Here is a 26413-nt window from a genome sequence, read left to right on the forward strand (position 1 = left end):
ACAGCCCCGGCGGGCTCCCGCGCCGGTCCCGCCCCCAGGAGGAGGATCCCGGGACGGGACGGCCCCGCTCGGCCCGCGGAGGAGCCGCGCTGGGCCCGCCGCCGTGGCGGCGTCGACCTTTGCTGTCAGCCCTGCGGAGGCTGTGTCCCGGGCTGCAGCCGCGGAGGCGCTCGGTAGGAGCGGGTCGGGAGCGAGGGTGAAGCGCCGCGGCACCGCGAATAAAGCGGTGCTTTCCTTCCCCCGCCGCGACTTTGCTCTAGGACACAAGGCTTTCACGGTGTTCTGACAACCGTCCCTGCGCTTCTGGGTAAACTCCTCGTGAGCAGGAGTAGGGAAAGTGCCCTCGAGTCAGCCTGAGGATGCCTGTCTGTGTGGAAGTGGAAACCTGTTGCCGCTCCTGGCTTTTGGCAAAGAGGCTGCCCAGGGTTGGCGGGTTTTGCCCTGTTTTGGTAGTTTCTTACGAAGCTTGGTGGAATTAGACGAGTGTGAGATGAAATCCGGCCTCTGCTGCCGGGTGTCCATCGTTGGCCGAGGATCCAGTAGGTGCTGAGTAAATAGAGGGGGAAATCATAGACGATTAAGCGAATTTAGTGATACTTAGTGTTCCTCTCCACCTAGTAGTGGGGTTCTCAGCTTTCTCTTTTTTTAAAAAAAAGGAAAGATAGCTCTCGCGATTGCACAGAAATCTTGGAGTCATGAAGCCCAATGGCTCAAAACCCAGCTCTTTTGTACGTGTTTATTTGCTTAAAACTTTCTGTAGTTTGCAGCATTAGAAGTTGTGCGTAAGGTCTTACAGGTGCCAAATCGTTCATGAAGCACAGGGGTTACGTCAGGGCAAGCTTGGTGCAATACATGAAGTTCAGCTGGACGGAATAACGTGTTTAATTTGCACATGCTCGAATGCTTGGTTTATTTAAACCAATTCTATTTCGTATCTCTAGGAGAGCATGAAGCCGCGTTGTTGGTTTTTTTGCCGATACCTCCTCAGTGAGGAGGTTCGTGGCGGGTGCTGGAAAGAAAAGGTTCTCCGCGGAGGGGGAGTGCGCGCAGTTCCTGCGGCACCTGCTTTGTGATTGTTCTGCTGCTGCTGCTGGTGGTGGTGGTTTCGCTCCGCTGCTCCGGGCTGAGCCGAGGGCGCACGGGGCTCCAGGCGGCGGTGACTCTACGGCGCTGGGACCGCGCCGGGGACGCGGAGCCTTCGCGTCCCGCCGGACCCGCGGGGGCGGAGCGGGGCGGGCGGAGCCTGCACGTGACCCAGACCCGCGTGACATCACGGCAGCTCCGCCGCGGCGCCGGGAACAGAGCCGGGAACGACGCAAGGAACAGCGCCGGGCCGAGCCGCCCCTCCTGCCCGCGGCTCGGGCACCTGCGCCACGGGGGGCGGCGGCGGCCGCGCATCGCCCGGAGCCGCGGCCCGCGCCGGTAACTCATCGCGCCAGCTCTGCCCGCGGGGGTGGCGGCGCCGCCGCCTCCGAGCCGCCCGCGGGGCCGCCCCGCGTGTCCGAGGGTCACGGCGGCGGACGGGGCCACGCTGTCCCGCCCCGCGGCCTGCGCCGGCCCGAGCGGCCGCAGCGTTCCCCGGGACCCGGAGCCGGCTCGCAGCGCCGCCCGCCCGCGTCGCGCTGTCGGGCGGGTCGGCCCGGGCCGGGCGGCGCTGGAAGGTGCTGGAAGGAAGGGGGACAGCGGCGGCCCGTCCTGTCGACCCGCCCGGGGCCTGGCGGGGTGCGGGCCGGGCTGGTGGCGGCCCCCGAGCGAGCCCCGCGGGTGGGAGGGAAGGAGTCGGTCTCTCGGCGTGGGTCCGCAGCCCTTTTCCCGCCGCCGTGCGCGGTCTGTGCTGGCGGGAGCTGCGCGGTCGCGCCGTCGAAGAGAGTCCCTCTGCTGAGGAGGTCGGAGGCGTCTGGGGAGGGGTGTCAATTTCTCATGTTGTTACTGTGCATCTGAAGAGCCCGGATTTCTGTCGTCTCCGGACGTGCTGTCAGATGTTTACTTGCTTTGTGGTAACTTGTTAGCTTTCCTCTCCTCCGCTCAGCTCTCCGTTTCTCTGTCTCGTTCACCTGTTGCATCCTGTCAACCCAGATCGCGAGTTTTCTAGGACACAAACTTGTCTGGATGGCTGTCAGTTTGCTCGGTGCTGTTAAAAGGTAGCCTTGCTTACGCTGCTGATTACTCTTCATTGTGCCATTTCACTGACGCTCAGGGTGCTAAGGTCCACAGATATGTCAAGACAGGTATTGGCTGGAAGCAGACCTTGGATTACTGGTGAAAGAGAAATGTTCTGTCTCTTGAAACTTCTTTCCCCTCTTTTCTTTTTCCTAAAGGGACATCTGGGCCCTTCCCTTACAAGGCTTTTTAAAGGGAGTCTCTGACACTGAGTCACATTTCTGACTAACCATTTGGATCACTGTGTGTCAGACAGTTTCTGGCTATGACTGCAGGTTATGTTTGTCTGTAGGGAAGAGTCCTCTCAGATCTGCTGCTTGTTCCAAGGTACGTGGAGTATCCGCTGTTCCCTAGGTGTCAGAAAGAAGTCTATACCTGAGGACAAACAGAAGGAAAAGTTGTTTTTTCTTCTTTTAGTGAGTGGTGGTTTTGATTTTTCGATTATGTGAGTCTTAATCAAGCCATAACCTCCTTGCTGGGGTAGAAACAGAAAAATGTGTTTTACCTTTTAGTTATAGAAGCAAAACCATTTGAAAACTTCAGCCAAGTGTTGCTGAGGTCGACCCTTCTTTCATTTGGGCTATGGAAAGAGGGCATTGGATACGGTACACATTGTGCCAGGACCAGGTGGAGTTTAGGCTGGCTGTGCTGCTCTGCTATCACACCTGTGGCATGTTCACCAGAAGATACTGCTGCTGCAAGACTTCTGAGGGCAGGCTGGCTCTGTGGCTTCCTGGTGTGACCCCTTCTGAGAGCACTTGCAGTGATACCTCTTTCTCATACGTGCATGTGCTCATGCATCTCCTTTTGCAGGAGAAAAGCAGGGGTAGAAGTATTTAACAACATTCTTCTGCCTCACCAAATAAAAGATGGGGGAAATAAACCCAAACCAGCCTCAGGCAGGACAGAACATGGGTCATTGCAGAGATGCTTGGAGGTTCTGTAGCTGCCAGAGGAAACTTGCAACTCCTCATATTGTGAAGGGATGCAGGGAGAAGTACCATAGCAGGGACTATATATATATATATATATATATATATATGTATAAAAATTACCTAATCTAAAAAAATAGAGACAGGAAACTTTATCACAGAATTAGTGTGTCCTGGCAGTGTGCCTTGGGGTTACCGTTGTTGGCTGTTTCCAGTTACTGCAGCTGCAGCTCCTTGTGCCATGTCAGCATGTTTCCCTCACCAGCTGGCTGTGCAGGAGGGAGGCAGACAGAGGGTGTGTGGGACAGGCCATGCAGCCCTACAAGTGCAGAGCATTTTTGCTGCCTTATCCCCGTCTCAATCCCTGTCTCACACCTGCAGGAAGAGTCATGTTTCCAGTGTGTTAAAGTGCATTTGATTGCTATGACTTTCTCTTCCTTTCTCTTGGATTAGTCCTTGCAACTCCATGCACTTGTTCTGTGGTAAACAGAAGGATTAATGTTTTGTTGTTGTTAAATGTTTGATTGAGTGGTCTCAGAGCTCAGAAGTCATCTCTCTTGTAATTAGATCTAGTTTGTGATTGTATGGCTATCAAGATTGACAGGTTTTAAAATTTTAAGTTTAGAATTTAAGGTCTTTAACTGTTGCTGTTTTTCAGAAGTTGTGATCCCTTCTGCTCATCTGCCTAAGGAAGAGTATGTGCTTTGTCTTAGATGCATTGAAGGGTGATCCTGCTTTCTGCTGTGGAAGCAGCTGCTGTGAAAGTCTCATTGTTGCAGATGCGTGGGTCTTTGCATGTTGAATAGGAAAGCTTATCAGATTGATTGTCAGACTCCCTCCTTTCCCTCCCCCACCAGTAATAAGATTGACACACCTGACAGTCTTGGAGAAACATCAGTCTTCCACAACTGAGGTGAAGCCTGTCATAGATGTCCCTGCCTATGGCAGGGGGGTTGAACCTAGATGATTTTTAAGGCCCATTCCAACCCAAACCATTTTATGATTCTCTACAAAGATATCTTGTTTCACTGGGGGAAAATGTTCTGCCGGTCTGCAGTAAGGTAAGATACCTTGTTTTCCTTACAGCCTAATAATTTAGGAAGGCAGAATTACGTTCTCTTGGCTGTGGAAATTGTCTTGGTGGGAATGAACTTAATCTTAGGAGGAAATTAGAGGAGTGCTTCCTGCTGACAGGTATAGGTCTGTATTTAGGCTGCTGACAGGTTGAACTTGGTCATTAGATCATATTTCTGCTAATATACAAGTACAGAATTTGACTTAACATTTTCATTGTGGTTACTGCAGGTAAAAGCTATATTGTAGTTACTTTGAGTTTGAGAGATGTGTATAACATTGTTAAAAGAGGCTGTCCATGTTCAGTCAGACCTTAAAAATTTATCAATTAAAAATGGTACGATGGCTTACTTTAGCACTGCTGTGTTGTTTTTGTTCTGTGACTTCCTGCTCAGGACAAAATACCTTTTTTCCATTTTTGGAGCATATACAAATTCATTTCATGTGTCCTCACTAAAAAGGAGACATCCCTAGAGCTATTGCAGCTTGTACTTTTAGATCTGGATATCTCAAAACCATATTTCCTGTAAGGCAAAATTTGAGTGTCAAAAATTGAGTGTCAAAAATAAAATATTAAGGTGATATACTCAATTTCAGTATAATTTCATAAATAATTTTGAAGTATATACTGTCAAGCTTTTAAGTGTCTTTTTTTGGGGAGGACAAAGGCTAGTAGAGGAGAGCAGAGCACTGCAGATCTTCCCAGTAGGTTTAATAAGGGGAACAGATAAACGTTTTAGTGGGAAGTTGCTGAAGAAATTAACAGAAGATGTTAGAGCGTGAGAAATCTAATTCTTGTTTTGAACAGGCCAAAACTAATGTCTGTAGGATTAAGCAGGAGAGCTACCTCGTGGGATGTGAGAATTGAAGCAATTTAAAAGCCATGCTGCAGAGTCAGGTTGTATTGTGTACTCATAGAAACCCCTCCAAGATGTAAAGAAAAGATGTTAGGTGAGTATCAGACTGATTGCTGAAGCACATGACTGACAAGAGAGTAGGTGTCTCCTGAAATGTACTTTAGAGTTTGTTTTAAGGTTTTTAAAAAATATTGGCAAATATACTCGTAAAATTTCTGGAAACCAACTCCATGGCATGGAGTTGTATCCTCTCTCCCTCCAGGGAGTGGGGCAGTTTTGGCCTGCTGGTCTTACCACAGCTGTGAGGCAAACAAGGTTGGTTTAAATCCAAGCTTCCCACTTGCTGATATAAATAATGATTAATGTGATTTAAATAATTCATTTAAGCTTTGTTTTGCATTTGTTACTGTGTTAAAAGGAAGCTTTAATCTAATTGGTTAGGCTCACTTAGTACTACTTGCAAAACAGGACGATACAGTGTATCTACATGCATCCATTTATGGTATTTCACAGTTAATGTTTACATTGCAAAATGGTCATTTGTATTTACTAGGTGATTTTCTTTCTTCAGGACTTGTACAAAACCGCATTTGAATAAAGAGGTCAAATCAAATGTGCACTTCTTTTATAATTATACTGTAGTCACACAAATCATGCACTGCATACATAAGAGAAAATATGCTTGGTGGAGTGTGTGCTATTAAATCTGACTTATTCTGTCAGGGTAGTGTTATCTGTACTTAGCAGAATGAACTAGTTGTTTTTGGTCATTGTGTCCTTCCAGATCTTACAGTGAGCATAACTCATTGTCCCTTGTCTTGTTTTTCTTCGGAGACTGGAAGAGAGAGACACCTCCCACCCATTTCATGCTGCCTCCCCCAGCTTTCAGTGAACTAATTTTATAAGTGAATTGAAGAAACTAATGCTTCTACCTTTTTAAAGAAAGATCTGTTTTGTACTTCAGTGGATCCTGGTTCTGCAGACTCAGTGGCTTTCTTGAGTTTAGGAATTACACTCTTTAAACATCCAGCAACCATTTGCTACTTGAACTGAGGGTGCCTATGTTTAAATGGTTGTTTTAGTCTTTATCAAAAATTGCCATTAACTTGAAAAATAAACAGAACAAGTTTAATCTTGAAAACTGTGCGTAAAATCCATTTAAAGGAAAACATTTGGAATTTAAATAGTCTCTTCTAGGGCCCTTATGAAATGAGGGCAAAGAGGTAGGCTTGTACAAAAGCTCTGTAGTGTATCTTGGTTGCCAGGGACATACATGCAGAAATGTGCCAGCCCCCAAAGGACTCTGCATGCCTTGCCAGTGACTTTTCCTGGAGGATTTCACACGGTCAGGCTGTTAGATATGCACATCTAGTGGCTTTTTGTGCACCTACCATCAGAAACTCACATGCAACTGTGTGGGCACGTGAACTTGCACTGGAACAGCCTTTGAGACCTGCTGTGATGGTGCATGCCTTGACGTGCAGGCGCACATGCAGAATCCTGTGGGGAGCCCTCACCAGGCTGCTTTGGCTTGCATGAGAAGTGCCACTGAGGCAGGGCAGCTTACCCAGCTGCAAGCTCTGAGAGTAGAAGGAGAAGCTGTCACCTGGCCTTCAAATACCAACTTTGTGATTCTGGTCTTCTGACTGTCTGCCACCCTTGGCCATTTTCTGTAGGAGAGGAATAATATTCTAGTTCCCTTGAAAGGGCCAGGAAGAAGTTCAAAAGGTGGGCTTTAGTGTTTAAAGCTGGTGAGGTGGACAGATTTTTAGGCGTCTGCAGGTCTGGGCAGGAAGCCTTAGGTAAGTATATGCTTTAAAGTCTCTATAGCATGTGGACAGGCAAGGTTGCACTGCTCCCTCTTTAAGGAAGGTGTCAGAATCCCTTAGCGAAGAAAGGGGGAACTCCTGTTGTGAGGAGTGTTTTAAACTGAAAAATAAAATTTTAAAATATAAGAGCTAAAATAACCATAAATCATATAATGGAGTCTCTGTTATCTGTCTGTGTCTGAGAAGAGGGAATGTAATTTTCTGGTCTACATGGAGCTGAAGAGAAATTTTGCCTTCGTCTGTAGAAAACTCCCAAGTTGCTATTTGTTCTTCCAGAAATAGAACAGGAGTGGAGAAAGGAGAAGCCTTTGAGGAAAACATGAATTTTCTCCCTATCATCTGTACTTTAAAGACATTTTCTACTGTGCTACTTTTAAGCAGCAACCTGGAGGTGAAGGCTGAAGAAAAAATAAGAGACCGCAGACTTTGTCCTCCCTTGTTTCAGTATCATCTTCGACTGCTACTCCCTGATACTTGCTCTGGGTGGTGCCTTTAGCAGTGTCCCAGAATCGGCAGGCCATCCACACCCTTCTTGCTTGATACAAGGATCAAAATAAGAAATGGACCCACCTGTTGGCTTATCCCCATTGCCCACTCCCGCGCACTTGTATGTGTGCTCATGTTTTCTAGCCCTGATCTTGGATTCACATTTGTTGCTGAGAACTCAAGGTGACGAGTGCTCTGATGGGGCAATGTTTGCTTGCTGGCTTCATACAGACCCTGCTGGAGTGTCAGTCTTTGTAGGATCCCTGGTTTGTCTGTGGGTCGTGTGTGATGGTTTCTTTCTCCTTGTGGCAGGGAATGTTTCAGCGTTGGGAGTGGATTGGGCTCCTTGCAGCATGATGCTTGTGACAGACTCACATGGTCTGATGATTACATTCTTTCGCTTTTTTGTGTTGGGGCCTTTGTACAGACTTTCAATTTGTTCTGGGCTGCATTATTGGGGCAATAGGAAATCATTGCACCTCCACTGTCTTTGTGCTTTGGTAGGGCTCTTTCTGCCTGGATGAGGGTGAGGCCTCCTGCGTGCTTGGAGATAACCTGTGAGGAGAGTCAGTGGCTCTGGTTTCCCACTGGTGGGTGTGCTATGAGTGCAGCCATTTCACTGGCTGGTGTTTGAGCAGTGGACTCTGTCCGGCTCTGGACTGTTTTCCAGCTGAGTATTTGTGGTGATGTCAGGCAGTGTGAGAAGGGAACATGACTTGGCAGGACAAAGTCTGCAGAAAGTTCAGCTCCACACTTGGCCAAGAGCCTCAGAGGGAATGAGATCTACACGCACATTCTCCTACACAGCCTGTCACACGCCCTCTCACATGCTCCTTCCTGTCACAGGAATCTCTTTCTCTCATTTTCATACCTGTAACCCCTCCCTCCTAGCTTTTGCCTGGTGGGTTTATAAAACCCAAAAAAGTCCTTTGTATGCTGCTGTTACTGTGCCCTTGTTAAGGGTTCAGTTGCAATGACCCCCAAAATCAGAAATAGCCCATACAGGCCAGGATCCAGAATAGTAGTCAAAAGCAGGGCAAGTTTACTTTGCAACGAAGCACTTAATGGTCCTTTATTCTGACCTGCACTCCTCTGCCAGTCTTCACTGTGTTTCTTGGCAGCTCTTCTGATCTTTATTGCTCTACTGCAGTCTTCTGTCTGGTCTAGGTTTGGATATATACATCTGCAACTCCTGCATCTCTCTCCTGTTCTTCTAAAAGCAGTATTAGCAAAACCTGCCAAGATACGTCCCTTTTAATGGTTGAGTGGAATAGACTAACAGTCAGGCTTACTCTGGAGCAATTTAAAACTCTGTTCCAGTATCCCTCCGATCTGTTCTTTATATGGGTATTTCTGTGGCACTGTAATTTCTTCCTGACCTCTGTGCTACATCTAGGGATGATACTTCTATGAATGGAAATTGGTGCTTTCCCCTACTGCCCTTAAGGGAATATTAATGAGTTTCCTGCCTGTTTTGTAATCTGGTACTGTATTTCTGTTTTGCCTGTGAGGGGTAGTATTTATTTTGATTGATGCTTTTAGGTGGGATGGTGCTTGGATACAAAGTGCTATATAGATACATTATTAAAAGGCTGTTTCCCAGAAACTATCATGTATCAGTTAACAGCATGCTGATGGAAGTACACTTGGGGTGGGAGAAAAGGAGGAAATCAGAAAAATGAACAAACAGTTGCACTGTAAGCAGCCCTCCCCTTCTGTTCTTTCCTCTTTTGCCTCTGTTCTTCATGTCCTGTAATTTCATAGCTGGTAGAGGATGAAGAAGACTAGTTTGAAAGAGAAGGTGGCCTGGACAGGGGTTATGAATTGAGGGCTTTTAAGTTTTCTTTTTGGCATTGCTGTGATACATCCCACAGCTTCGTGTCCTTTGTCATCTTGTCTTCCTGGTAAAATGCTGCAGCTGCTTCTTTTCGCTTTTTTCTGTTTTAATAGCTCAGTGCTGAGAGTGAACTGAGGAGTCAACAGCAGTTTGGAGTCCTGTGTTGAAGAGATGAGCTGAGACAGTCTGGGGAGCTGAGCAGATTTCCCTTTCATGATGCCAGCCAATAAAGGTGCTTGGCTAGAATAGGCAAGGGTCATGAAATGTTATTTCCTTACTGCATAGTTCAGTGGAGATTAAATTATTGTTTAAGGAAACAGTCAGGTGAACAGTATGTTGTGGGATTATTTATCATTTTCTACATACAGAAAAAAGACCTCCAGTTCTCTTTTCTAGACATAATCTCATAGATTCTCTATGGACTAGGTTTAGCCGCTTTCCCTGGCATCTCCACTACCAGGATGTTATTTTGGGTATTCATTCTTACTTCTCTCTTTTTTTTTTTCTTTTCTTTTTTTTTTTTTTTTAACTCTGATCTCTTGCTTCAGTTTGGAAATCGCATTGGGATGACTTCTCAAATCTGCTGTGAGTCACACTCATGTTCCCTGAAGGGGGGCTGTAACATCTGTGGAATTAAGGGTCATAAAGGAGGAATGTAGAATCCATGGTAGAGTTTTTATTCTGTAATGTGGTGCAACAGTGAAAGTCTGCAATGATTGAAGAGGCTTCTCTAACTCTCCCCCCTTCCTGCCAACTCCTGTGCAAGCCTAGTTTCAAAAAAACAGCTTTTTGGACCTAGTTGGATATTGCCATTACCTCTGATCTCGATGACACTGTATATTTCCTGTCTCTTTTAAACTCTGTTCTCTGGGAAGATGATAGAAGCTCTTAAACTCTGGGCCTGAATTTTATGTTTTGCAAAGCTATATATAGTTGTGTAGAACAAGATATTGGTGGCTGAGTAAATACAGAGAAGGTGTTCAGAAAGAAATTGAGTCTGTGGGCATGTTTTCCATGCTGCCACACAGTGGCATTTATGAAGAAACTAAGGTGGTGGGGTCAGATCACATTTTCAGCCTTCAAGTAGGACGTGATGTGCTGTCGTTGCATGAAGGGTGTGTAAGAGCTGACCAGCAGCAGGAATAATCAGCTGTAAAGATCTCAAGTTTAATTTTCCAAATTTAAGGGGGATTTTGTTAGTTAGATTATTTTATAGTAGGAAGTTTTCTTGGTTGCTTGAACACTTGATTTTATTCTTTTTTTGTTTGTTGGTGTATGTATCTGGTACTGTGGTTTAGAAGTGTGAAAGAATGACATCATTAGCCAATGCAGGGGCCCTAGAAAGAAAAAGAGACCCACAAACCAAAATCACCTTTGCATAGATACATTTATATGTGCAAAGGGAAAAAAGGCTTACTGCTAGGATAGTTAAATTTGCTTGGAGAAGTTGAGCGGTATTGGTGAAAGAATGCTGTTGCTATTTTAAAGTGAGTTTCCATAGGGAAAATTTGCTGTTATAGTTGATGCTGACAAACATATTCTGTGGACAAGGCTCCAGGCTGGATCCCCTCCCTTTCCCTTCCCAAGGAGTGGCACTGAGCTGCCCTTTGCTTCTCTGCTAGCAGGGGAGGGGGGTAGCTGCTCTGCTTTGTGTGTTTCATTCTTTTGGGTGTAGCACAGATGGGATTTTTCCTGTTGGAAGCCCCTATCAAAGCCTCAGTTTTGCTTCCTGCCATCTGAAGGTCGGTGTGATAGTGGTGTCGAGCTGTCGATGAGCTGGATTCGCAGCCAGACATGGGGGATTATTGCAGTTCAGCTGTAAAGAGCAAGTTCTGCCCATATTTATCCTGGTGGGTGCTGCAGAAGTTAGTGTCGCTCTGAAGTGGGTGTGCTTGGTCTGCTTCCCGTGTTGGGACGCTGGCTTCACAGCTCACCTGGCCAGACAGAATTGAGGAAGGATGACTTGTCATTTTACAGGATGACTTGGAGGGGAGGGAAAGATGGTGGGATGCTGCTACTGTAACATCTTCCTTGCTGTAAGCTGGTACATTCCCTAGTTTTTGCCATTCTTGAGGTGTTTATAATCTAGGTTAGCCAGAAGCTTGAAAACTGAGGCGACAGGAGAAAGCCTAGAAGGGATAGAATGGGCTGGAGATTTGTTACCCAGATCAGGCTTATGTTGTTTTCCAGGGTTCAAGGGAACTTGTGTCAATGGCCTTTTAAAGGAATTTCATGGTAGCAAGGTGGCCACATTGTTCCTGATATCACTTGTTATTCATTTCCAGGAAACGGTCTATCGTCTTACCATAATCTCCCTCCCTCCCTCTCCCCGCCTCCCTCCCCTCTCTCTCCTCCCTTTCCTCTCCTTCTCCCTTTCCCCCTATCCACTTGTCTGCCTCTTTCTCCCTCCCTTTGTTAGAGGGACCGATACTTCCTTGCAAACAGGAAGAGAGGCTAGAACAGCCCTGTGCGCAGTGTGAATGAACTCCAGTAACCTTGTCTCCTTTCTCCTCCTCTCAGTTGCAGAACCAAGGACATCTGGCAGTCGGGAGAGAGCGAGGGAGGAAACATAAAGGCACAGCCCATTTCAGGATCTTACCCACACTGAAAGTGGTCACACATATGCTCTCTTTTTCCTCTTGCTCCATGTGTTGACATGGCACTCTTTGATCAGGCAGAAACTGTGAGGTAGGGAAGGACAAACTCAAAACCTCAGCCTTTGCCAGGCAAGGTATAATGAGAGGCAGGTGAGAGGGGAGGAAGCATCTGGTGCTGGATGAGGCATGTGAACAGGAGAGCTGACTTGCAAAATAGTTGCTGTTGGGGGTGAGGAGTTGCTTTGCAGAGCCTGTAGCTCCCCGGGTTGGACTGGCGTCAGCACATTCTGTCATCATCTGATATAAAATTTGGGAAGCCCTATTCCCAAAATGGGGGGAATCCACAAACTATGTAGGAAAGGAATCTTGTACTCTGCAGATCATGGACAAGGAGTGAGTTTGGTTTTTTTATGTGGAGCAAAGCAAAAGTACTTTGGGCTTGTTCTTTCCCTGAATTATTGTATTCTGTTTGGTGGTACAGTTGTGCTTTATGATCCTAATTCACTTTGCTAACCCGTTTGTTCAGTTGTTTCAGTCCTGTGTTCCTTCTTGCTTGATGTAGGGTGCAACTGGCTTGGAACTTCTGTTGCTGCCATTGTTTGTTTATAATAGCTATTCTGTGGGTGAAGAGTGCCTAAGTCCTATTTAGTTCAGATTCAGAAATACCCACAGACCTTTTTGCATTTTAGTTGTAATATAAGGTCTAATTTTGGAAGGAAAGTTATCCAGACTTCCTTCCAACCTTTAGGTTGTTTTTCTGTAATAACCTGACTTTCCCTTCCTTGGTTTTCTTCTATTCCTTTTAAGCATACCGTCTTTCAGAATAATACTTTTGATCCTAACACCATCGTTACACCTCTCCGCTTCTCTTCCCAGTACTCTTTCCAATTGACACTTGTTTGTTTATTTTAATCTGTTCGGTTGTTAGTCACTTCTGCTGTTGTTCTCTGAACCTCTGCCATGGTTTCCATACCTGACCTGGGTAGGAGACGGCATGCTTTGTGTTGAGACCAGACTAAAGCCAGCAAGAGCTGGATGCTGCAGTGAGAACCCAGTTCAAAGGACGAGACAAATGCGTAGGAAAAGGCCATACCAAAAGTCGGCAAAGTCATGGGTAATAAAGGAGTTGGTCAGCAGCAGGAGTAAAAGCCAAAGTGGGGTGGGGGTGGAGGGCAGGCTCTGAAACTCAGAGCCAGTGGGAGAGGTGAGAATAAGACCCTTAAGCTGAGGGCAAGAGACTAGAATGCAGCTGCCCATCCCTGGGAAGCAGGCTGCACAGCCAGGACTGACTTCTAGGACTCTTCTGCATAATTGTCAGAGGTGGCAACAACTTCAAAAGGCTCACAGACCAGTGCTACAAGCTTGGGCAGCTGCTCATGGTCAGCTGAAGCTTAGCTGGACAACAAATGAAAGCAATCAGGAGGCCGAAGCTTTTCTTTATCAGCTTGGGACTGATGGTGGCTTACAGACTTCTTCCAGTTTGTGGTTGTCTTTATGCTTCTGAGAGATCAAAATGGATAATGCGATTTCAAACTGTGTCCCTTCAGTTCTCTGTAGAGAGGGATTCACGGCAGGGGCACAGAGCTAGTCTGTTCCCTGAGGGTTGCAGAACTGTTTTTCCCATTCTTCATAAACATACTGTTCAAAATCATTCTTTATGGTATCCTGTTGCACTGCTTTGCACACCCTGCATTTTCATGTTTTGTCCCTCCTGTTGTCAACCTGAAGGTGATTGTTTTTCCTCATAAATTTTGACAGTTTTCACGTGTAATATTACTTAATTTTCAAAGTGACAGATTCTTTTTCTGTCTTGAAAGGTGTATCTCTTTCAACTTTTTCCTAATTGAAACTTGTTATATGTATACTTTTGCCCTGTTCAGAGCCCCTCTATCTGTTCCAGTGTTTCTACAGAAATGTGATGATGCAGAGGGAACAAAGAAGAATGAGCCAACCTGAGCTGGGAATAATCTTTGTTTCTCTGAGACAGCTACAAGGTAGTACCAAGATCCTAGGGAAGATCTGTGAAAATCCTCTGGCTGCTGCACCAGACACAGTATAGGAAGAGCATTGGGTCACAAAATATGTTTACTCCCTATGAAAGGATTGGAACAGCAGCGTCTCCCAAAGGGCTTAGCTTTGTGCTGGTGCTGTAGTGTCCTGTAAAATCTCAGTCCAACAGGTGGATGTTTTTTCTTGGCCATTTAGATCTGCAGCCAGCATTTGATACCCAAGGTAGTGCCATCACTGTGTGAGTTGTTGATTGCCCATTATGCACTGCAGTGGGCCCAGCTTTCAGATGTTGATTGACACTGGGGGCTGGCACTTGTATTGCATGTTAGAATACATTTAGAATCCAAAATACCAAATTATATCCCTGATTTGGTTACCTCTGAAAGATAGTCCTTCCTGTCAAATGCATTTGTTTGCCAACAGCCCATGCACAAAGGCACAGTCTTGTTGACACAGAGCAAGCACAGTCATATTAACATATGTATACAAATGTAAGATCTCTTCTGCTGATGCTGACATGCTGCAGAGCAAAAGATGTATGCTTGTGATTCATTACAGAACTGAAACATAGCCATATATTTTTCCCTTGACAGAACACTGTTGGATATTGTAATTTATAGGGCAAGGACTGTGATGAGTAAATCCTGTTTTGAAAGATCCCAGAGACTTGAACAAACTTCCTAAAAATCTTCTATTTTATCTGAACAGCCAGTATTTGGAGGTAAAGGGCTCGTTGTACTATTCCTCTGATTATTCCTGTGTTCCATAGCACAGTTTCTTCAGAGATATGCTTGCACCTGGTCTGATTCCTGATCGTTAAACTTCTCACAGAAGGCACCAAACAGGAAATACAGGGAGAGGACAGCACTGTTTAGCAGAAGTGTCACAGTAACTACATCTGGCTTATTTGGTTTCTTTATGTGCTATGCTGGTCAATGCTATCTCCTTTACTTATCCTCAATGAATGTTAGACAATAGTTTGGTATATTCTGTAGCTTTGTGTCTGTTGATGACAGATCAGATCAAAGACTTCCAGAAGAATGCATAAGTGCTTCATCTGGCTTGGAAGAGGACTCCAGCTGAGAGAATGGGATGAGACTTGCTGGACTGAGTGATGAATGTTTCTGGCATTTAGCATGATGTACAAGAGCCAAGGCTACCATCTTTAGTCTCTGAAAAAAGCAGTACTTTCTGATGCAAGAGTGCTATCTGGAGACCATCAGTATCTGTGTTGTTCAGTTGTCTCAAAAGAAGGGAAGAAGGAAGAAATGGAGTAGAGCAAGGCTGGTGGCGACACATTTCAGAAGTGTTTAGTGTCATATTTGATACATGGGTGGCAAGGGCTGGCAGAAAATTGTTTCCCTCAGCGTTTCATCTCTATGTGTTTCCTCACTGGAATATGTCTGGTCATCAGGTTCCTCTGTTCAAGACTCTGAAGTGATTAGAAGTGATTGCTTCATTTCTTGTCACTTGGCCAGTCCTGAGTTCTAAAACCGAAGGAGTTGAGACAGACAGTGGGAGGCAGCATAGCAGATTATGTCAAGAAGACAGTGTTCCCTCTTGTAGTTATGGCTTGCATCACCTTTCTGCATTTTCAGTTGAAGTGGTGGTGCAGATCGGAAGATGCGAATCTCTAATAACATGATTCTTAGTACAAAACTTGACAAGATTTCTCCTCATTTTAAAACAATCCTCATGCATTTCTGTGAAAATTAAGTCCTGAGTCTAGTTATACAACCTCTCACTTGTGTACATGTGTGGAAAATGGTAGTTTGGGTTTCTTTACCTAGCACTAGAGTGCTGCTGTTTGTAGTTAGGTCAGTTTTCCACAGCCTGCAACTGTTACTGCACCTACAAAACCAAAAGGCGCTGTGTCTTAGGAGCAGAGAAGACAAGCAACCTTTCCTATCTGACCCATTCTGTTTTGGGAAGACTGGACGCTGGTGCATGAAGCAGGAACACGTGTGTTTGTTTTACAGCACGAAGATAGTGGCTGGTAGGACTTACCCCTTGCTGTGTCCTGGATGTGCACAGGAATTTATACTCCCTTCCCTCTTGGTAGCTGCAGACTTCTCAGGATGTCTACAGTCTCTTAGATGCACCCCTTTGTGCTCCAGATGTCTTGCTGACAGCAAGTTTCACTCTTGCAATGTCAGTCAGGGTTGTGTGGATCACACAGTTTTGAAATTCCATCAAACTGTACTCTCCTGTTTTTTTTTTTTCTGGAATACATTGCCATTGTGGCTGGGATGCAGTAAGACTGGGTCACTGAACTGAAGGCGGTGGGACCTGAGCACTGTCACTCAGTTCTTCAGCTGGGGGATCAAACTCTTCCTTTGAAAAATTGCTGTGGTACTGCTGCTGGTGATTCATTCTGCACAATAATTAATCTTTGAGTGAGTCTATTGCATGGTTTAAAGGAATGTGGAGATGAACATAGGCAGTATGCTTACCTTTCTTATTTCATGCCCAAACATATCTGGAGACATCTGATATTGGCATCAGTGAGGAGCTTACATAGAACTGGGAATACAACTCGGGTGTGGGTTTGTTTCAGTGAAGTTCCTGTCTCCATCTGATGTTCTGTGCCTCTCCAAGATTCTCAGCTGCTGCAGGATTTTCTGGGGAGACTTTTTAAAAAAAAAGTTGGTTGTGATAGCCACATTGTTCCTTTGAGGACCGTGAGTCTCTTTGAATTGGTTGCAAATCACACTGTAGCCTCCCACGGCAGAATTTCTTCCTTTATATGGCTTTGAGTTTCATATTTGCTGTCACTGCTTTTGTCCTAGATAGTCTCTTTCTTTCCCCAGCAATTCAGTGGCTGCATGCACCAAAGGGGAGGAGGGAGCTCTGAATTGCTTATACAGTCAGGCTGTATTTATAAAGGTCACGTGAAGTAATGTGCCCTGTGGGTTTTAACACCTGCATCCACAGTGTAATGGGAGATGGCAGGAGCTCAGCAGGCTTGACAGTATGACTTGCTTTTATACTTAATGACTGGTTTAGAGTACTGGGAGGGGGGTGGTTTGTGGAAGCATTGCTTTCATCCTTGTCTTTGGCATTCTAAGAAAAATTGCATGGTCTGGTCCAGATATCCAGGAGGGAAGAAGGGATGTTAGATGGTGGGTCCTCTGCCTCTTGATGGTCAGCACTGCAGTGTGTGAGGCATACCCCTAATTACCTGATACTTTTGTATTTGATCTGCTGCAGAGCTTTCTGTCACCTCTTGTCTTTCAGAGAGTGACAGGCTTCCAGTCATGAGCTCAATCACTCAAGTTAAACTGGTACAGGCCTTTCACGTAGTTGCTTTTTAAACCAGTTAATCTCTTTAGCTTGCATTGGTAAATCACTGAGTTAAGATCAACTGATCAAATGCATGTTCAGTCAGATTAAGGGTGTTTACATTAGCAGTTTGCATCAGTTTCACTGAGTCTGTGTAGTCAAATCAGTAGGGCCTTTTTCTGTGCAGGTGGGGATTTTTGGAAGAAGTGATTGGATTTGCTCTGCAATTTCAGGTTCTGTAGTGGAGTTCGGGCTGTATAATGAAAATGCTTTTCAGTATGGTGTCTAAGTTCCAGAAAAGCTATCCTCAGTAGGTTGGTGGTGAATCTATTTCTGAGGGTGGCATCATGGTCATTTGCTATAGGTATGATGCTGGCTTTCAGTTGTTACCTGTAAGTGAAGGGAGGATTTATCATCTTTGATACATCATCGATCTTTCTCACAGTCTTTGGCTACTGATATTAATAGGGAACTTCAGTGTTTATAGTCTCTGCTAAATAATTATCTTGTACAGTTTTCTGTATGTTCTGCAATACATACTACAAAATCCAGGGCAGCTGGCAGCAATGAGCTATTTGTTTGTTACTGGAAGCTTTAACAAAGGCCACTGCTTATAAAGTCTGAAATTTCCCTCTTACACACTTGGAGAGGTCAGGGCTGAAGTGTCCTGGTGGTGTTAGCAATAGTGAAGACTTCTTCTGCTTTGATAAATCTTTCAGCAATCAAAGGATAGTTTTGCACCTGGATGTGCTAATCTTGTACCTTTTACCACAGTTTGCTCAAATACTGTGTTTCAAGATAAAACAAAGCTAATTAAGGAAATGAAATCTTGAAGCTTGCTTGTGGTGCAGCCCTTAATAGATTTTGGAAATTAATATCTCAATAGTTGAACTCTTACCTCTTTTGCATCTGTTTGTTTTTTCCACAGGTACTTCCTTTCTGACTTTGAGTAGCAGAGAAAAACTAAAGACCTTGAAGAAAGACACCTACAGCCCCTTGCTTGGCAGAAACAATGCTGCAGCGATGAGATTACAGTGAGCCCTTCCTGTGTGGCCTCCATGGGTCCCACTCAACTCAGCACACAGGATCATGGGAAGAGGGTGGCAAGTGTATTTGAGATGGAGGAGGAAGGGCTTTCGCTCTTCCCTGGCTCAGAGAACCCCCCTGAGCATGCAGGTATGGAAAAATTCTTACTAAATCCATGCAAGCTAAAGGCTGTCCATTCTTTCAGCTGCAAGCAGAATTGATAGTTGGCAAAATTTTAGGGCAAATTCTGAAGTGCTTGAGGCACTCAGAGATAATGTCTAAGAATAGAATCAGTTACTGATAATTGAAGACAACTGGGTTTATGTAGGTGATAAATATTTTGCTTATTTGACCTTTTAGAGGCTGGGTTCATGGCACTAAAATGAATTTATTTTTGTTAACCTTATCAAAAGCTGCTGAGCAATAAAGTTTTACTACAGGTGACAATCCAACAAGGATAGGTGGTGCAAAGAAATGATAGATTTTTGCAGATTCATATAACGGGAAGACGGTAGAAGTTTCCTCTACATATTTCTTAGGTTAACTGAGGTTAAAGAGCATCAGGAAATAGAATGGAGATTTTGTAGTTAAAATTGCTGCTCATGACCACAATCCTACACTTTAAAACTGTAAGACGACATAGTGTAGCATCTCTGGACAGCTAACAGGTAAAAAAGGAAAACAGATGTGCATAGTGTCAGCAGCTTAATGAAAATATGACAAATAAATGTATTTGCTCAACTGTGAGGCAAGGGGCAATCCCTGATATAAAAAGAAGAGGTAATCTGAACATTGAACAAGGACTCACCAGTAGAGTAGAAACAAAGAGAGTAATTAAAAGGTAAGATATTAGCCAATAAAAGTCCTTAAACCATATTTGAGGACAGGAAAAGAAAGCAATTGATAGATTGTTTCCTTACAAAAATACAAGGAAAAAAGTCACAAAATGTGAAAAAAAAAAAATATAATAGCGTATCTTCCAAAGGAGAACCCTAATGAGAGCTAAAGATGGCATTGATGCTTGATATCTCTTACGCTATTTTTGTGTTATCTTTAACTACAGAAAATGACAATAACTAAAATGCTTAGTGTTCAGAGATGGAAAATAATTTACATAGATCAAAGAATAAGCCTGTCTGTCTCAATAAACCAGTCATAGAAAAGGTAATAAGGTGTTTATGTAACGTCTTAAAGGCAGCTAAGAAATCCACAAGATGGACAGATTCATCTCTCGAAGTCATTGGATTACTCTGCTGTTCCTCAGAAGCATATGAACATCACTTAAGGCTTTGGAAAAGTTGTTATACCATTGCATATATTTATACTAAATAATCTGAAATAACTGTATACATTGCATAATTTCCTCTTGGTAACATACTGTGTGAGGAGAAATAATTGGTAATATATTGTGTGAGTCAAACAAGAAAGGAGAATATCAGAAATTTAACTTGTCTGATGACATTTTCTTGCTGAGAGTGAGAAGTGCAGGCTGAAATGAGTGGCCTCCAGGCCTCTGTGAAGTCAGTGGGATTGAAAATCAACAAGAAGATACTTATGACTGAAAACTAATATGTAGTGAGGAACACTAATAATGATTTCTGAGACTAACCTAAAATGGTTTACCCTTTCAGAAACTTGAGCAGAATAGTAAGTGTAAACAACAGTAAGGATTAGAAGTTTTAGAACAGTAAGTACAAAAATTAGACATGCAATTGTAAACCTGATGTTGATCAGGAAATGCAGTAGCTGCGTCCTGCAAACCTATCTGTATGCATTAATTCCAGTGTAAAGGCTTTCCAGGCATATCTAAGCATAATCTGGAGACCTATCAAGACGTTGCTTGTAATCTTTATGAACAGCTGCCATAGAAGAATCTGTAATATCTGACATACGGAAAAATACCTGCACTGTGAGCTGTGTAGAATGTCAGATGTTGGCCTGTCTAGAGTTAAATGGAATGAAAAGAGAGAGAGATAGTAGGCTCGAATGCTTAATTTAAGGTGCATTGGAGAAAACCAAAGATGTTTTCAGAATACAGAGCCGCTGCTAATATTAAGATCTCTCAGAATGATGTAGGAAGAGCTGGGAGCTGCTGCCTAAGACCATCTGAAATGTGAAGCAGTAGTGCAGGGCCTGTGTTTCAGGTAGAATAACAAAGTTTAGTAAATGAACTGTCACTATGAGAGCGTTTCAGTTTTAGGAGTGGGGAGCACCCTCCTTGAAGAAGAAATGATGGCTTTGGGGCTCCAAAGACTCACAGAGCTTGTGCTGTGTGCTGCTTGCCTGTATATACACTCCTCGAGGTGCTGTGTTTTGTCTTGACAGTTTCCCTAAGTGTTCCAGTTACAGGGATTGCCTACTTAGTCTGCTTTTTGTAGGGTCGCAGTTTCAGGACTGGTTTTTTTGTCTCTATTAGATTGATGAACCATTTTTCCTTATTCTTGTGCATAAGTATGGCAGAGAATAGAGCTAGGAGAACTGGAGGTGAGTTCTGAAGAAACTTACTTTCTGCACAGTCTTGGATTTCAGGTCAATTTTTTTGTGGGTCTTTCTCACATTGGGAACTTAACTGTAACTGGAAAGTGCAGAAGAGCATCTGACCTGAACATGTTTTGGCTCTTCCACTCTGTTTTGGAGAGGAGCAAGTGTGAAGCTGTATTTGTTTATATATTTGAGGTGAACCTTAGTGATTATGTCAGTAGTTAGTTTGTTGCAGAAGATATGCCTGTCTAGAAGGGGAATGTGTGAAACAGGATCTTTTCATCCATGTGTTTGGGAGATGGTGGGTTTGAGTGAGGATACTGCTTATTTTAAGGAATGTGGCAGTCAGCTGCAAACATACTCCTTCATGTGTGCTTTTTTTTGTTTTGTTTTGTTTTTTTTTCCCCTGGGTACTGTTCATTTCAGTAGAAAATCCCCCCTTGAAGCGGAAGAAGGGCCCAGCCCCGAAGATGCTGGGAAACGAAGTGTGCAGCGTGTGTGGGGACAAGGCCTCTGGCTTCCACTACAACGTGCTGAGCTGTGAAGGCTGCAAGGGCTTCTTCCGCCGCAGCGTCATCAAGGGAGCACAGTACCTCTGCAAGAACGGCGGCAAGTGCGAGATGGACATGTACATGCGGCGCAAGTGCCAGGAGTGCCGGCTGCGCAAGTGCCAGGAAGCGGGCATGAGGGAGCAGTGTGAGTGCAGGAAATGGTGCATGGGGGCATGGTGGTGTTGGGACAGGAGGCGTGTGGGAGCAGGCTGTGGGGGTGATGGGTGTAAAGCAGGAGGCAGTGTGAATGCTTGGGAAGGAGGGGACACAGCCATGCAGGCTGTGTGTTGAAATGTGTGTGGGAAGTCACTGAGAGCTTAGCAGAGATCACATGGGGAGGTGAGGCTGTTAGTGGAACACCACTGGTGTGCTGAGAGCCGCAGCCTTGCTTTATTCCTTATAAGAACTTGTGGACTGTGAGAGCAGAGGAAGGACTCGCACATTCTTCAGAATGCTGTGAAGTGTATCAGTAAACTCAGGCTTCTGTCCTGTGATTGGGACTGCAGGATCGGTCACCATGCTCCTTGAACAACAGGCACTTTCCTTTGCCTCCTACTGTGAGCTTGTGACAGAGGTCAAGGGCAGCACCACAGTACTGCAGCTGTGTTTGTGCAAGAGCTGATCTCATTGCTCCCTTTAGTGAAATCTGCTATTTTTCTCACACAAGTAATAAGGCTGTTGTTCCTGAATATTCACCAGTGTTTCTGTTCACATGTCAGGAACAGCTCTCCTTGGCCAAGGCATCCAAGTTTCATCCCTTTGGTGGCCAAGACTGACTGAATGGATGCTTGATTAATGTTAGATCTGTGTGAAGTCTCCTTTTCTGACATCCAGCACCCAGAACAGTGAGGAACAGGGAGTATTTCAGAAACATCTTGTAAAATAATGCTACACCAAGGAGACATGCTGTTTGTTTTTTCCAGCGTAAAACAAAACAGATCAGTATCTGTCTCACTGGTTTGTATCAGCATTACATATGCTGTGTTTACCTCATTTACCCCTGTTCCTGAGAGCTACAAACCAGATATATTTGAAAAGTGATGTGGTAAGACTGCCTGTTCACTTTACTTCTCTTTTGTTGCAGGTAGATAGAGGGAACCTCAGTATGTTTCTGTATTTACTCATTGTCTTGTGTTGAAGACAACTCAGGAAAATTAGGTCAAAAGCGTTATTATTAAGAGCTTGGCAATTCCTGTCAATGCTGTAATCCCTACTGCAAATTTGCCTTGTTAATTTTGACAGAAACGGAGGGCTTTTTCCTCCAGCTGTTTCACTTGGAAGGTCATTCCAGAACTTCCCCCTTGTAATTGCTGGAAACATTCTTCTAATTCCCAGACTGAAGTTATTCATGGCCAGTTTATTGTTCTTAAGCCAGTGTGAACTGTGAGGTTAAATAGTTCCTTCCTGGCAAACCAAGTAAGTTAGATTGCTTTGAATTTAGCATGGTGCAGAAACTTGCACATAGGCAGTTTTCAAGATTCAGTAATAGCCAAGTGACAAGTTACCAGTTATAAATCCTTTGTGCATCTGAGTCCCAAGTTGAGGGACTGTAATCACTTGAATTAATTACTTGCCTTCTTAAACTAACACTGTGAGTAGCATTCTCTAATCTTACAGGTCCTCCTTATTTTGGTAATTGTATTGAATGTCTTTGCTGTTAGAATGGTAAATTTTGTGTGTGCATGCACCTGTGCATGCATCCTCCCTGTTAAAATTCGGGGATAAAGGGCCCTCTCAGCTTGAATGTGTTATGTTCTTTATCTATCCTTCCAATTCCAGAGTACTCTCTCACAGTAATTCTCCAGTTCTTGTCTTCATGTTTAACATGATTCATTTAAGAAGCGTAAGTGTATAATTGTTCAGTTTTGGGCCCTGCTTTCCTGTATAGCCGCTATGTGTCTTTGTTACCTGTGCATAAAAAAACGACCGAAGAATCTTTCAGCATTTTTAAAATCTTGTTTGTAAGTCAAGCTTTGTTTATTTATCTTTGTTCCTGAAGATGCGGAGGTTTTTTCCCAGTCAGTCCCTTTTCTGCTCCTTGTTGTTTATCATTAACTTATAGGATGATTCTCTGGAAGATAACCCTTGAATCCAGGTATATCTGCTACTTTCCTTTTATTTTTTTGGATTTTTTTCAGATAGTTTTTGCAACTTTGGCTTAAAGAAACAACAAACCTTCTCTACATTCACATCAGTGAATTCTTCAGTTCACAGAATCACCCTCAGTCCTTCTTAGGGCTGCTTTCAATCCAGTCTCTGCCCTGCCTCCATTTGTGCTTGGGATTGCCCTGACCCATGTGCAGGATCTTGCACTTGTCCTTGTTGAACTTCATGAGGTTCGACAGGCCCACCTTGCAAGCCTGTCAAGGTCCCTCTGGATGGCATCCCTTCCCTCCAACTTGTAAACCACAACCACACAGCTTGGTGTCGTTGGCAAACTTGCTGAGGGTGTGCTCAGTCCCGCTGTCCGTGTCACTGACACAGACATTCCCAGTACGGCACGACACAGTGCCGGTCCCAGTACCAACCCTGAGGAATGCCACTCGTCTTGGAATGCCACTGTTTTCCACTTGCACATTGAGCCACTAACCACAACTCTTTGAATGCAACCATCCAACCAATCTCTTAACCACCATCCGATCTCTTATCCACCAATCTCTGATCCATCTGTTAAATCCATGCCATTCCAGTTTAGAGATGCATTGCTCCTGAGCTTGGAGGAGGTGCTCCTTAAATATTAAAAACAGCTTTCTTGGGCTTTCTCTTTCCTTCAGCATTTTATCCCCTAGTACTTTCCTGAGCAGATCCTTGAAGAGTCCAGAGTCTGCTCTCCTGAAATCCAGGCCAGTGAGCTTGCTGTACTCCCTCCTCGTTACTCCAAGGATCTTGAAATTCATCGTTTCATGATCACTGCAGTCCAGGCTGCCCTTGAGCTTCATATTCTCCAGCAGGCCCTCCTTGGTGAGAGCAAGGTCCATCACAGCACCTCTGCTCATTGGCTCCTCTATCACTTGGAGAAGGCAGTTATCATTAACACATTAGAGGAACCTCCTGGATTGCTTATTCGCTGCTGTGTTATCTCTCCAACAGATATTGGGGTGGTTGAAATCTCCCAAGAAGACCAGGGCTTGTGAATGTGAGGCCATTCCTGTCTGTCTATAGAGGGCCTGCTCCACTCAGTTTTCTGGTCAGGTGACCTTGTAACAGACCCCCTCTATAATGTCACTTCCCTGGACAAATTTAGTTCAAATCCCTCTTCACAGGCTGGCAAGCCTATGAGTGAAGATGTGCTTCCCCTTCTCTGACAGATGGACCCCATTAGCCCCCCATAAATCAGATGCCTCCAATTTGTTCAGTTCCTTACCATATTACATCCAAATGACATCTCCTTTGATTTAACAACTGAAGAAGACTTCTAACCCTATTCCTGAAGGACCTGTGGTTGGTCCTCAGTACGTTTTATGCAAAGCTATTCTTTCACTCTTCATCTTGCACCATGTTACTGCTCTACAGTTTGCTGCAGATGGCCTGTATAGCAAATTATCCTTTCACTCTCAAAATCCATCCAGGACTGGCTCTGACCTCTGAAGAGGAAGATGAAATGCACAAGCTGTTAAATTAACAATATTGGAATAAGGCATAACAGCAGAATAGCATGAAATACAGTGGACGCACCATGGCATGTTAAAGGAGCACTTGTTGGTATCTGTTATAACATGACATTTTAGGGAATTGCTCAATGGGGAAAGTCACTGTTGTTTTTCTGAGATCTGCAGGGCATCGTGAAAGGAGCTTCTGCCCTTTGTGAACACTTTGCATGATGGTATGATTAGAAGAAAGGTAATGGAACAACTTAAAGCGGGAATAGAGGGAGAAACAAATGACAGTATCACTGTCTGCTGTGTTGTGTACACTCTGCTCTGCCAGATACAGGCAGCTGTGATCTCCACTTTCCATCCACAGCACATTACCCTGTGTTTAGTGTAGTTTCCAGTATGCTTCTACGATTGATCACAGGCTATTCCTGCTTTAGATGTTCTGTCTGAAGAACAGATCCGACTGAAGAAACTGAAGAAGCAGGAAGACGATCAGGCTCGGACAGTTGTGGTGCGTCCAAACCCTCCGAATCCGCCAAGCCCTTCCCACAAACTAACGCCGGAACAGCTGAACATGATAAAAAAGCTTGTGGCCGCTCAGCAACAGTGCAACCAGCGCTCATTCACAGACAGGCTCAAAGTGACGGTAAAAAATCTACAAGCTTACAAAAACTAAGAAAAATTGAAGTTTGGGGAGTTGGGTTTTGGGTGAAATATTTGGGAGAACAGACGTACTTCAGGCATTTCCTCTGTGGACTAAAGCTCTGTAAAGAATAGCAAAAGATGATGTTCTGATGTTGGTTCATTTTCTTTCATTGTTCATTTCATCTTTTCATCTTTCTGTCCCGGCTTAATCTCTCACATACATCTCTCTCTCTCGCTCTCTCTGTGTCTCTGTATATCTCTATATATATATGCTGTCTCTTCCCATTCCCACAGCCGTGGCCCCAGATTCCTGACCCTAATAACCGTGAAGCGAGGCAGCAGCGTTTTGCTCACTTTACAGAACTTGCAATTATCTCTGTGCAAGAGATTGTGGACTTTGCCAAGCAACTACCTGGCTTCCTGGAGCTCACCAGGGAAGATCAGATTGCTTTATTGAAGACATCTACAATAGAGGTGAGAGTTTGGCTCCACCACAGTACATAGTAGCAGAGATGAAAGAATTTGGAGTTCCCCACATGGAGAACTAGTTCCATGCCTTTTTTTGGGATGGTGGACTGAAGGATCTCAGTAATGGGACCATTACTGCAGTGCCAGGTTATACTGGCAAAGGGTCATGGAGGAGAATAAGACAAGTGCCTTGGTAGTGATAAGCAGAAACTTCCCCTTTCCCAGAAGCAGACACCACAAAGGATGCAGCAGAATTTATCTTGGAATTTTTAAACACTCTTGAGAGAAACTGGAGAGTTTTTGTTTGGGGTTTTTTTTTGGTTTTTTTTTCAGAGATGCTCCAACATTCAACGAATTATTGATGTTGTAACGTTTTTTCCTATTTTCAAATCAAGTATATCCATTTCTGGTTTCAGGTGATGTTACTGGAGACATCTCGGCGCTATAATCCAGAGATTGAGAGCATCACCTTTCTTAAGGACCTGAGCTATAATCGGGATGACTTCGCCAAAGCAGGTGGTGCATTAGACAGGTGTTTCTTCCTTCCCTGTGTCTTGTGTTCTTACATATTTTCCTTTTTAA

General features: G+C 44.4%; 1 protein-coding gene across 7 annotated transcripts in view; it reads left to right on the top strand.

The window, feature by feature from the left end:
• The first annotated feature begins 16 nt into the window (after positions 1–16).
• Positions 17–26413, top strand: part of NR1H3 (nuclear receptor subfamily 1 group H member 3) — a 31194-nt gene continuing 4797 nt past the window's right edge. The window contains exons 1-6 of one of the 7 annotated variants that reach the window (XM_051791923.1): positions 17–173; positions 17993–18240; positions 20998–21267; positions 25156–25364; positions 25658–25837; positions 26248–26347. In XM_051791923.1, coding sequence (XP_051647883.1) covers positions 18123–18240; positions 20998–21267; positions 25156–25364; positions 25658–25837; positions 26248–26347 — 877 coding nt within the window. In that variant the 5' untranslated portion in view covers positions 17–173; positions 17993–18122. Of the gene's footprint in view, positions 174–1255; positions 1423–1644; positions 1662–1802; positions 2142–3512; positions 5118–12999; positions 13767–17992; positions 18241–20997; positions 21268–25155; positions 25365–25657; positions 25838–26247; positions 26348–26413 lie in introns of those variants that run through there. The other 6 variants (XM_051791922.1, XM_051791928.1, XM_051791926.1 and 3 more) reach the window with 6 other exon arrangements.

This window comes from Manacus candei, unplaced genomic scaffold (assembly GCF_025592945.1).
Source record: "Manacus candei isolate 608988 ecotype Guabito, Panama unplaced genomic scaffold, ASM2559294v1 h1tg000033l, whole genome shotgun sequence".
Taxonomy (NCBI): domain Eukaryota; kingdom Metazoa; phylum Chordata; class Aves; order Passeriformes; family Pipridae; genus Manacus; species Manacus candei.